Below are 13,251 nucleotides of genomic sequence, written 5' to 3' on the forward strand. Positions count from 1 at the left end.
TAATAGATACATTTTTTTGATTTATTTAATTAAACTTGCCTATATAGATGTTTTTTCTCAAAAAAAAAGGTCATCAAAGTTACGGTAATGCATTTTTTTTTTGTTAATTTAAGTAGAAAAAGGTATTCGCAATTTTTATAGACATCAGTAGCCGCTCATTGGCTGTGATATGCAAATGAACAGACAGATAGGCGAAAAAGCTTCATTTCATTTTATTATTTTTATCGTTCTTTTAGACACTTGAAAATAGTTTATCGTAAACATTTATGAGAAAAACTTTTCATAGAACTTAACTAAATTTGTTAATTTTACTATCAAGCTATTATCTGTAATATACGGATGACAATAAAGCAAAATCACATTTTCCAATAAAATTTTCAAAATTTTAGGCCCATTGAGCTACTTCTAAATAATTATGGAAATTGTGTAAACTTTATGAATCGTATTTTTTTAGCAAAAGGAATGCATTTGCTGCCAATTTTTTACTTTTTTACTAAAATTGCCACCTTATTGTATGCAATTAATTTATTTTATCAAAAGAGTACTTTATTTTTAAGTTCAATGACTTTATAAACAATATAATTATATTTGCTCCGTATTAAAATCTTGGGATCTTAAAAATTTCTACAGTGATTTTTTTTTTATGAAGTTCCACATATTTTTAGGAATGTTACATTCTATTTTCATCTGATTTGAATAAAATTTATTAATCAAATGATCCATTACTGGGAAACTCAAAAATTACATGCAGATCAGTCAATCATTCAGAGCTCTTTTTCACGATGAATTTGATCATAAATTGTATTGTTTTGGATTATAGTTCTTAAATCACTTACCTGATGGATAAAGATATACAGGTGTGCACGTCTAAAACTGAACACTCCTTTAAATTTTATAGCTTGAGGGCTTGACGAAGGATTCTCTTGTAGATTTTAAGGCCAAGATCTTTCTTAAATAACCGGTCCATGATCCTTTTGCTAACGTCGAACTCCCTGGAGATGCCGGTTACGGCGAACTTGCCTCTCTTGACCTCGACATACTTTTTCACGGTAGCAACCATTTCGTCCGGCCTTCAAGGCCTTGACTTAGACCTTGTGGTCGCCTCAGGAGTTTCTTTGGCTACCACGCTGTAAACGGTGGTGCGGCTTCAGTTCAGAGGTTGCTAAGTAATATAAACAACTTTTTTTTATTATGTGAGGTATGTGAAAATTAAATTAATGTGTTGTTTTATGAGGATGTCACTAGGCTCCACATCGTAATTATTCGGTTTAGGCTCACTGAAGAATAAAAGTTTATGAGAAAGTCTCCAGAAGTATGGTGGTGTTTGGTACATAATACAATTTGAACATTATAGGATAAAATATAACGAAAACTCCCGTTTAACAGAAAAAAAAAATTGAAAGTATACATGAAATTGTGTAACGCATGTCTTGATTATTGGCCACATATAATTATAATTAATTATTTAAGTGTAATATTTCCTAAATATATGATCTAAGTTTATAGTGTAAAATGCATTTAATATTTAAAAAGTAAATTCGGTTATTGTTAACTTCAGATTTATTTTAAAAAGATAAATTTTTATTGAACTCTATAATAAAAATAAGAAAACAATGTATTAACAACTATTTTATAAAACCTTCTTTAATCATAAATCATGGGAGAATAACAACCATATATCAGTCGGTGCAATTGCTGTAGATTTAAACCTTGTATCTTTCCTTTATACTTTTGTTGTTGTTGTAGATTTTTTGCCTGTCCACTCTTTCCCTCGAGACATTTAGTTCTACCTTATGATTGGAACGTAGAACGGAACAGAAATATTGGCTGAACGTTGAACGAAAAAAATAATAATAACGGAACGCCAAAATAGCGAAACGCTTATTAGCCTGAAAATATCCAGCACTTGGTACCATTTCCTCGAAAGTAAATCGCAATGAAGCATTGCTTTCTAGAGGTTTAAGCATCTATCAAAGGGTGGTTTAATGGTCCTAAGAGAACATTTTTGAAATTAAGAAAAAGCTTTTTAATGATTCATGTCATTTTCATAATGACCAGAATTTTGATCCCAATGTCTTCCGCTGATATGGCTCAAATTCAATGCAAATTTATAGAAATATATTCCATACAAAGTGCAGGTGTTTTTCTAAAGTGAGAACACTCATTAGAATCAAATCACTCAATTTAAATTGCAGAAAAAAGAATCAAATGCTAATGCAAGGAAGCTAAAAAAATTGCACGATTTAGAATTCATGTGTAATTATTATATTTTTCGAAAATCTGTCATTCATAAAATTTCATTCATTACATATATTATATATAATTAAGATATATTACTCTATAATAAATCCTAATAACCCTCTGAAATAAGTCTAGATATTATTTTTACAAAGTTCATAAATAAAATATAGGAAATACTAAGTATCAAAATTATAAGGAACAATTCTGGCTTGATCGGTTTAATTTTTTTTCTTATACAAGCAAAATCCAGGCCTTCCTTCTTGCAAAGTCTTTGGGGAATCGGCGTTATGAAACGTATTAGGGTTTTACAAATAGCCACTGCATAGATTCTTTTAGTTTTAGTTATCTAATTAAATTAAACATATAATAAATCAAAAATATTATCAGATTTTATTTATTAACATGAGTTACGAGACTTTAATAGTTTATGAAATTTAAAAACTTTCCTTTGACATATTCTTTAGTAAAATATTGCTTAAAAAATATTGAACAACCACTTCTATGAAATCATAACTTTTAAGTTACATTTTTAACGTTTTAAATTCATGTTGTATTTATTTCCAAAAGTCCTAAATACATTACCAGAAACAGAAAGAAATATATTTTTAAACAAATCTACTGTGCTTGTCTAACCTTGCTCTAGTAAAATTGGGTCAATGAACCTACAGAATATAAATTAGAATATACTTTATTTTTAATATCAGTCAAATATACAAATTTAATAAAATACGTATAATATATTGCAAAAACATATTTAGTATGACGTCAAACATATTGTATCATGTACTCTTTATTTTTAAAAGAAACAAAAAAAAACCGCCAAAAGTAATTTAAAACCAGAAAGTAATTTTTTCACAATAATGAAGTTAATACTAAATAATCGTAAGGGATTGTTCATATCTTAAAAGTAATTTCTAATTCAACCAATGATCAATTGGTAATACAAAAATATAAATAAAAAAAACCTTCTAATGGAGGTCGATCCTTTTGCCCAAAATTGATTCAATTTGTTTGGCAATTACACCTGAGTATATTCTATAAATCTCATTCAAGACTGCAATGGGTCTCCAATCATTTAAACAACTGTCAATATTTTTCTTGGGAATTAGAACAATCCGTCTTCTTTTCATTGAGTTTTGTGAGTTCTCCATCCTTTTCCATTGACTTACCGATTGATAAAAGATTGGGATTAGTTTCCTCTTTTTCTTGTAAAAGAGTCTTTCCACACCATCAAGACTTGACATTGTATCTCCCTTGATAGACCAATCAACATACTCAGAAATGGTTGCATATCTGAAAACAGCCTCCTAGGAAACTCCTATCTTTGAATACTGGCAATATCCTGTAAATGTTTCTGGAAGCCTACAAATTATCCGATGTTTTATTTTTCACTTGAACATAATTCCCCTCATTTAAGTAGCTAATGAGTAATCTTTATGTTTCACCTTTTTAAAGCAATAATTTAAACTTTGTTATATTTCCACTTTTCTCCCCAATCTTTTATTTCCAGACCTCAGATATTCTGATTGCATTGATCACATCAGCGGCATCGGCTCGAAGTAGGGGAGGGGTTAAAATCAAATTCAATCTTAGGCTAACTTTTTGGATGAAAGATCATCTTTTAAGCATCCTAAAAAAAGAATAGAAAGTAACAGAATCCACGGGATACAACCCACCACGGATACTTGAAGAAATTACTAAGAACCCTTTATAACCCCCCAATTGTGCCCCTAGGAACAAATAGCAGATTATAATTTTAACCTAATAAGAATTAAGAACTACTTAACCGAATTATCTTTCTACGAACTTAATATAATATGTATGATATATTAATATAAAAAAACACAGGTTTAGCATATTGTCACCTTTATTGTATCATGCAGTCTTTATTTCGAAAAAAAAAACATAAAAACGCCAAAAATCCATTAAAATCAGTAAGACAATCCTTCCCAATAACGGAGTTTCTACTTAATAATTGTAAGGAATTGTTCACATCTTCAAAGTAATTTATAACTTAACCAATGATCCATAGGCAATACAAAAATATTAAAGGTATTATAAATCTAAATAGTATAATAAATTTATTATCGAATATAATAACAGTGTTTGATCTAACTAAACAATCATAAATACCCACAAAATGGTGTATAAGATCTCAGTTATCCTAATAAACAAATGAGTGTACAAGCTGCTAATAAATATTAAGAAACGTGAGATGGAGCCACAATTATTTTGTTTTACAAACAAAATAATAATAATTACGTTGTTACAATATCCCTAAAAGAAAAATTATTCCCTATTTTTGGTGAAAATTGTCTTTAAAATGTCACATAAAATAACTTAATATTTATTTTATTTTATTTATTTTAACATTTTCCCTTCAGAAATGCTATTTTAAATTATGAAAATTCTCATTTTTATAACAATATCTTATGTGATTGAAGGACTTAGCACAGTAGTCAATACGATCTGGGATTCCCGATAAAAGTTTCAAAACCAAAGAAAATATCCTGTCATAATTTGAAAACACTGGTTAATCATAATATTGGATTAAAACAAGATTGTAAATCATGTCTTAAAGATATGAATGGTTCTATTTATCTACTAATTTTATATTAACTATTAGAAAATAAGCCATACAATTCAAGTTGTTTTAGTATTTCATTAAATTATTGTTTTGATTAAATCCTCTATTTCATTTCTTAACTATCTTACCAAAAATAGAAATCCAAATAAAGTGCCAATATGTTTAGTGCTTTAACTTTTGGGGACGTACCTTTTTACACCCGTCCCCCCCCACCCACCCCCGCCCCATCAAAAAAGAAAAAAGAATAGGGATAAGGTTCCCCTCTAACTCAACAAGATGACGTAAACACGTACAAACATTACAAATAGTACATATTCTATAGACAGATGTAGATTTCCTTCTCTAGGAAAGACCGGGCGAGAACCTACGCCAATTGAATTTAAGAGAATAATTTCTCCCAAGCGTGGCGTCCACTGAGCTACGCTGTTGTGTTGTATTTAATTTGACTTACATATATAAGTGTATGAAAAAAAGAATCTGTATATCAGTATAACGAAAACAAAATATTGTACCAAAATGTTTAATTGGAAAGTCGTTTTTGTCCTGTCTCTGCTAAGTATACTAGATCATGTGGATTCCCAAGAGTGAGTATTGTTATTCATTTTATTGAATTCATTTAATGATATATTCAAGTTCTAGTTCTATATGCAACTTAGAGGTTTTTAAGGGATTTTGGGTAGAAAATACAGCTTTAAATAAGCTTCGTTTTTATAGAAATATAGGTATTTGTCTCCACTAATACATCTTTCAAATATTCTAATTGAATGAACTTCTTAACTGTAGGAACTCCTGAAAATATAATTGAAAAAATGAAGAATCAATCTAACTCAATGAACATAACTAAATTGGAGGACGGATTTAATATTCAATTTTCGGGTATAATCTCTTTTCATATTTATATGACCTTTTAATCCATGCATTATTTCTAGAATATTCTCTGGAACAAAATGATCTGAGATTTGTAATAATTCGTAAAAAACTTTATCCTGATATCGAATTGATCAATAAGAAGGAAGCCCTTGTATTCCTTAACTGCCGAGGAAATTTATTCACCTCCACTTATAAAATAAATCCAGCTGAGGAGCAAGTTCCAGAAAAGAGAATGCTTACAAATGAGAAAATACGCATAGAGAGAATGGCACACTCTGGAGTAATGTTTGTTCGTTATGAATATTCCAGCGATGAGAACAACATAATCTATAACACAGTTTATTTAAACACCGAAACCTTATAATTTTTTTTTCAAAAATAAATGATTAACATATCAGGTACGTCAGCATAGATGAGGGGCCTAGCTCATATAATTTAATAAAATATTAGTAGAAGAGATTAAAACCTCTTAGCCTCCCTACTGCGGACGTCCTTGCATATTAAATATCAAATTTGTTTAATTGTGAATAGTTTAATTTATTTTTGTGTCCATCAATTTGTCTGGGTTGATTGTATAAATATACCACAAATAGGGTCAAACCTACATTTAGCAGTCAGGCAAGGGAAACTAAAAAAACAACTGCTTAGTGCAGGTTACCATTTAAACAAGGCTTCATATTTTGTAACAATTTTATACTTGAAAACAAGATCTGGCCGAAAAAACAGGCGGCCATTAGAACAGGCTTGACTGTATGTAGTTCTTTGAATCTAGTGGTATGCGAATTCGTCAATCCGTACTCAGGATTTGTGAAGTAAATAAGGAATACTTTTTTAAGTTGGCTCGAGTATTTCAAAGACGACTATTTGCATGTAAAAATGAGGTTCAATGTTTACACATATGGAACAACATTGAAGAAGTATTATAGTTATTAGCTTAACTGAGAATAGTGCTAATTCCATGTATAGAGCATCCCTAATTTAAAACTGCCTTCTCATACAAATTATTTAAAAAAAGTGAAATACAATTTCATAAAGATATACTACTAAAAGGCCAGACTTACTACATAATATGAATTAATTCTACCTTAGGTAGCATCTAAAATGTCTTGTTAGCCTATTATTTATGTTCTTTTGACCGTTTCATTGATCCTTCTCATCCATTTGGTATTTTGGGAAATAAGGAATCAATTTTTTACGAATAAAGTGAAACGCATTCGTCTTTCAGAGTGGGCTCACGCGCAAACACTCCTAAACCTTGCAGTTTTCAAAGTCTTTTCTTCAAGTAATTGGAATCAATTCTTTTCTAAGTAAATATTTCGCTCAAAATAACGACTATGTCCTCATTTTACTGAAGAGAGTGAGTCGTTCAAGAGCCTTGTAATGAAGCATAAGAAGCTATGTCATCAAAGAGGATCATATCCGTATATGGCTTATTGTAGTGGACATCCCGGTGTGGAAAGGAACAAAGGAGGCGTATGACTCATTGGGCCCATATAAAATGGTGAAAGATAATCCTTATTAATTGGATTGTAAATCCTAAGCATTTTTTGAGAGCAAGTTTGTTATTGTAGGCAATATAAATAGTTTTGGTTATTGTCAATAGGTTTTTTTAAATTAGTATTTCATTCCTCAGGAGATAATTTGTTATTATAAAGTGTAACCATCTGTGTGATCATGACTGACGGAGAGTAATGCAGATGATTTGTTAAGTAATAATGAGTGTAAGTTGGACTGTTGATGGATGAGAAGGATCAATGAAACGGTCAAAAGAACATAAATAATAGGCTAACAAGACATTTTAGATGCTACCTAAGGTAGAATTAATTCATGTTATGTAGTAAGTCTGGCCTTTTAGTAGCATATCTTTATGAAATTCTAATAATGAGTGTAAGTTGGACTGTTGGACTGAGAGTAGAATTAAGGATCGAAAGCAGGGCAATTATTGCCCATGTCCTTGTTTTATGCGGAGCAAGAATCATATTTATTTCCTTCCTCTTACAGAAATATCTTATACATGTATATTTTATATTAAAAACCTAAATTTATGTAAGGAAAATTAATATTATAAATTAAAAGACGTACTTATTATGTGATCATTCAACAATGATCTCATAGACAATTACAATAATTAACATTTCAACTATTATCAAATATATATCGCATCACTATTTAAAAAAATATAACGAAATAAAAAAAGGTTTAAAGTAAGAAGTTTTAACACTTTATTATTGCATTACTTCCTGTTGATCCTTCTTCTTTTGGTGGACGCGTTGGTCTAACGATTTGAGGAATATTTTGGAGGAGATTATATTCTCCCTTCTGATTGTAATCAGCTGTCTCAAGGGAGGAGAAGGAAAGAAACAAGAACATTGGCAAGAATTACTCCGATGTTGATCTTCAATTATACTCTGAGTTCAACAAGTACTTACAATATAACTCTGCAACAAATATTCAGGGTTACACTTCGTTTTTTATAAGCATACACGAACGTTCAATCAGATTTTGAATATAATAGAATCTATTTTGGAAAGGATGTTTACTACAATGTAGAAATTAAATAATAATGACAACTGCAAAGGAAGAGAAAGTTCATTCTTCAGATTACCAATAACAAAAAAAAAAAAATGCAGGCTAAAAAATTTACAGGATTTACATAACTATTCATATATATTGAACTGGTATTTCATTCTCATCAATCAATTGATCTCTTGACCATTTTGTCCATCTCTCGAGGTATTGCCTTTTTATTAGTTCTTGCTACGTACATGACTGACTGTATTTTTGGCTATTAAGGCTTCTATTTGAACTTTTCTATGTGATTTGGCACAGTTTATCTTATCCATTACCCTTTGTGATTCTGTAGTTCCCTTATTTTTGTACCATTTTGTCAACTCTTATAATTAATTGCCTCACGGAAGGACATAGGAAATAAAATGTGCTCCAAATTTTCCATTGCCAAGGCACATAAAGTGCAGTATTCATTTCTTAATGCTGAACTGTTAGTATAGAGTAAAAGGGGAAATTTAATAATCATCAAATATTCCTTGTTTGGGAGAGGGGGTTACAGACCCTCCAATTATATTTAATAAATTAAATATGATTATTGGTCGAATGTCCTAAATTGTCCTTAGGCAAATAGTCTAGAATCAGAGGCAATATAAGTAAGTCCAACTTTTAACTATATAGTATGTACAACTTCAAGTGTTGCTTGAAGCAAACGATTGGTACTTTAAAACATATTCTAATACTTTATAAAATGTATAATTAAACAAATGAAAAGTTAATATATAATGATTCAATTAAAATCAGATATTTTAGAGCTTATATTTTATTAAATTGATAGTATCTCTAGCTATTTGTATTTCACATTGTGTTATTAGCTTCCTTGCATTTTCTAGGGAAATTGTAAAACATAGACACAACATTGTCTTCAAAAATATGGTTACTTTTGCAGTTCATACCTAAATAAATGACATATTCTTCATCATATATGCAAACATAATAAATTAAATTAGTTTTTATTAATTTCCTATTTCTTCAGACTGTCGATAAACAATTGAAAATAGTTTTTGAGGATTTTTAAGTTGAGTCAATTCATTCTAGCTTGTATGGGGGAAAAAAGTAGTAACAAGGAAAATTTGCCCGTGGAAGATTGCCCATGATAAAATTGCCCGTATTTTGTTCAAACTTCATGATGAATAATAACTCATTATAAATTCGCTTAATATTATTTATGAAAAATATATTTAAACAATTTTTTTTTGTTCCAATAACATTATTTTATTTCAATAATTAAATCTATATCTTTTTTCTTTGGTTTTGTAACGGGTACACTCAATTTTAAATTAATTTTTGGTTTTGGTTTTTGGAAAGTTAGAATATCTAACTGATTTCTTTTTGAAATAATTTAGCTAATCCTGTAAGTAAATGGTATAAAAAAAGGTATTCTGATATTATGTATATAAAGAAATATCTATATTTTATAAATTCCTACATAGAATAATAGTTTATCGTTTTACGTGGGTTCCTTGAATGTATTGGATCAATTAGCGGTGATTTTAACAGTCTCACACTACCCCCCGGGGCACTGGCCAATCTGAGGGAGGAGAGTATTCAACTATATTTTAGGATCCCCATAGCCATTTATTATCCATTTTATATCTCCTCATCCTTTATTGTAACAATTTTTCTCAAAATTAAAGGGTCTACCTTGGGGAATGGCCCAAACAACTAAGTTAACAAATGTGTCATAAATGTTATTAAGCAAATATATAATCTGTTATTATTCATCATGAAGTTTTAACAAAAGATTGGCAACTTTCTCCATTGCATCTAAGACAAGAAATGAGGGAGAAATTAACATTATCAGGAATAATAAGGATGTTAATACGTTGTAATCTTCATTATACCATGCATCTTTTCCTCAAAAAGAAACAGAAAAAGGCCGGAAATCAGATGGCAGCTAGCCAAATAAGTTTGAAATAATAAGGAAAGTGTACGGCACGTCAAAGTTTGAAAATAGCGTTTATTTTGGTTTGCTCTTAACTTAAGAATATTGATTCACTATTATATATTTATGAAAGTTTAAGGTAAGGGTCTTTTTAACTACAAACAAAAATAATCTTGTTCCTAACTTGAACTAAAAATAATTTTGTGTAAATTTATCGTTAAAGAAAGTTAAACGCATGTCATAAACATTTTTGTAACGATTTGTACTCAATAATATTTACTTCGTACAATTTAGTTATTTGTCTTTTATCATAGGTACAATCTTTCTTACTAAAGTTTTTTTTATAACTTTGATATATATGCCCCCTAACAAAATTTCACGTGAATAAAGAGAACATTCTTCTGTTGATGATGCTTTGTCACAGAAAATATTCACTAATTGGTATTCTTGTGAGACAAATATATAATTAAGTCCCACATATCCTTTTTCTGGAAATAAAGATTTATTCCTTTACAAAATTACATAAAAGAATTAATTTGGGAGGATATCATTTTTCCAAACTTCTTCATCGTAGTTACTTACAAATTAATGTAGGCATAACATTTGTGATGGTATAGAAAGGCCATTAAAGCAAAGGTACTAAAGTACTTACAGGTCAATGAAAATTTCGAATATTCATTGCAATATTATCGATACACACATTTGATTCTGTTATTTTTTCAACAGTATAAGGAATAGTGTTTTAATTTAATTTAAACTTACAGCATTATATTTAGTAAAATATTGCTAAAGAAATATCAATCAACCACTTCTATTATTATGATAACTTCCAAATTAATTTCTTACTATCTAAATTTATGTAGTATACATTACCAAGAGTCCCGATGACGTCACCATAAAAAGAAAGAGAGATATTTATAACATCAATGAACCTTTCAAATATATCTTCATTGGAATATTAATTATTGTTTCAATATAACTGGAGTGTATTAAGAAACTACTAAGGTTCTTCTTTCCTTCCTTCTTCTCCTCGTCTTATTCTTCTTATTATTTAATATGTGTATATGTAAAGTACTGTTTACCTTCTATCTGAGTAGAATAAATAGCTGTAACTCTCATGTATTTATCAGAGTAGTGTCGAGTAACGATGTTATCTGTAATATACTTGTTTACATATAACTCCTTCCAGTCTTATTCCTCCACGCATTCTCCTTGTTTCTCTCGGTCGTCCTGGATTCCCAATATTTAATAGTTTGTATCTTTCAACCTCGTCAAGACACACTAATAACAATATAAGGATAAGTAATTTAATGTCAGTTAAATATACGTATTTAAATAAATAAGTATGTCATATTTAAAAATGTATATATTGTAGCACAACGTTATTTTTATTGTATCACACAACCTCTACTTCGAAAATAAATAGAAAAAAGGGCCAAAATCGGTTGAAACCAGTATGACAATTCTTTGCAAAGACGGAGATATGATTCAATAGTTGTAAAGAATTCTTCATAGGTCAAAAGGATATGTTTCTAATTCAACCAATCAGAACGCGGATTAAGAGAAAAGAAGAGGGAAAATCGACAGGTAACAAAAAGTACAAGTTATATTTTTGTGTTATAGAGGCAATGCCGTAGTAAGACCAAGTGTAGCTATATAATAAAAAAAATAATAGGTGACTAATATTTTGAATGAATATTCAACATATGGAAGTGGGGAAACGTGTCATATTTTTTTTTATACGTATATGAAAGTATACTGCCTAAAAAAAGGAATTAATATGGATTAAATATTGATATCTTACATATGATTATGATTTAAAATTGATAATGACCATTTATTGTTCTAATAGTTCATCAAAGATTTGCTTATTTTTACTATTAAAACGAAAATTTTTAAAACGTATACCAATTAAATCACTTTAGTAAAAGAGTAAAAAACCCTCTAAAAAATGAGAAGATATTCTAAATTTTTGAAACATTGCTCGTCCTTGCCCTCGGAGGTCATTTTTTTGTAAAATGCAATGCAATATATTTTTAATAGATACATTTTTTTGATTTATTTAATTAAACTTGCCTATATAGATGTTTTTTTCTCAAAAAAAAGGTCATCAAAGTTACGGTAATGCATTTTTTTTTGTTAATTTAAGTAGAAAAAAGGTATTCGCAATTTTTATAGACATCAGTAGCCGCTCATTGGCTGTGATATGCAAATGAACAGACAGATAGGCGAAAAAGCTTCATTTCATTTTATTATTTTTATCGTTCTTTTAGACACTTGAAAATAGTTTATCGTAAACATTTATGAGAAAAACTTTTCATAGAACTTAACTAAATTTGTTAATTTTACTATCAAGCTATTATCTGTAATATACGGATGACAATAAAGCAAAATCACATTTTCCAATAAAATTTTCAAAATTTTAGGCCCATTGAGCTACTTCTAAATAATTATGGAAATTGTGTAAACTTTATGAATCGTATTTTTTTAGCAAAAGGAATGCATTTGCTGCCAATTTTTTACTTTTTTACTAAAATTGCCACCTTATTGTATGCAATTAATTTATTTTATCAAAAGAGTACTTTATTTTTAAGTTCAATGACTTTATAAACAATATAATTATATTTGCTCCGTATTAAAATCTTGGGATCTTAAAAATTTCTACAGTGATTTTTTTTATGAAGTTCCACATATTCTTAGGAATGTTACATTCTATTTTCATCTGATTTGAATAAAATTTATTAATCAAATGATCCATTACTGGGAAACTCAAAAATTACATGCAGATGAGTCAATCATTCAGAGCTCTTTTTCACGATGAATTTGATCATAAATTGTATTGTTTTGGATTATAGTTCTTAAATCACTTACCTGATGGATAAAGATATACAGGTGTGCACGTCTAAAACTGAACACTCCTTTAAATTTTATAGCTTGAGGGCTTGACGAAGGATTCTCTTGTAGATTTTAAGGCCAAGATCTTTCTTAAATAACCGGTCCATGATCCTTTTGCTAACGTCGAACTCCCTGGAGATGCCGGTTACGGCGAACTTGCCTCTCTTGACCTCGACATACTTTTTCACGGTAGCAACCATTTCGTCCG

The 13,251-nt window shown here is 29.4% G+C and overlaps 1 protein-coding gene across 2 annotated transcripts; it reads left to right on the forward strand.

Annotated features, from left to right (window-relative positions):
- Positions 1–5,268: 5,268 nt before the first annotated feature.
- On the forward strand, positions 5,269–6,219 carry LOC121129772 (uncharacterized). Of its 2 annotated transcripts, none has more exons than XM_040725497.1 (4): positions 5,269–5,412; positions 5,462–5,550; positions 5,612–5,704; positions 5,758–6,219. In XM_040725497.1, exons 1-4 carry the CDS (start codon positions 5,345–5,347, stop codon positions 6,060–6,062), a joined length of 555 nt encoding a protein of 184 aa, XP_040581431.1. In that variant the 5' UTR covers positions 5,269–5,344; the 3' UTR covers positions 6,063–6,219. The 2 variants fall into 2 exon arrangements, with proteins under 2 accessions (XP_040581431.1, XP_040581432.1); XM_040725498.2 differs by having other exon boundaries at positions 5,278–5,412; positions 5,468–5,550.
- The last annotated feature ends 7,032 nt before the right edge of the window (positions 6,220–13,251 follow it).

This window comes from Lepeophtheirus salmonis, chromosome 14, assembly GCF_016086655.4.
Source record: "Lepeophtheirus salmonis chromosome 14, UVic_Lsal_1.4, whole genome shotgun sequence".
NCBI lineage: Eukaryota > Metazoa > Arthropoda > Copepoda > Siphonostomatoida > Caligidae > Lepeophtheirus > Lepeophtheirus salmonis.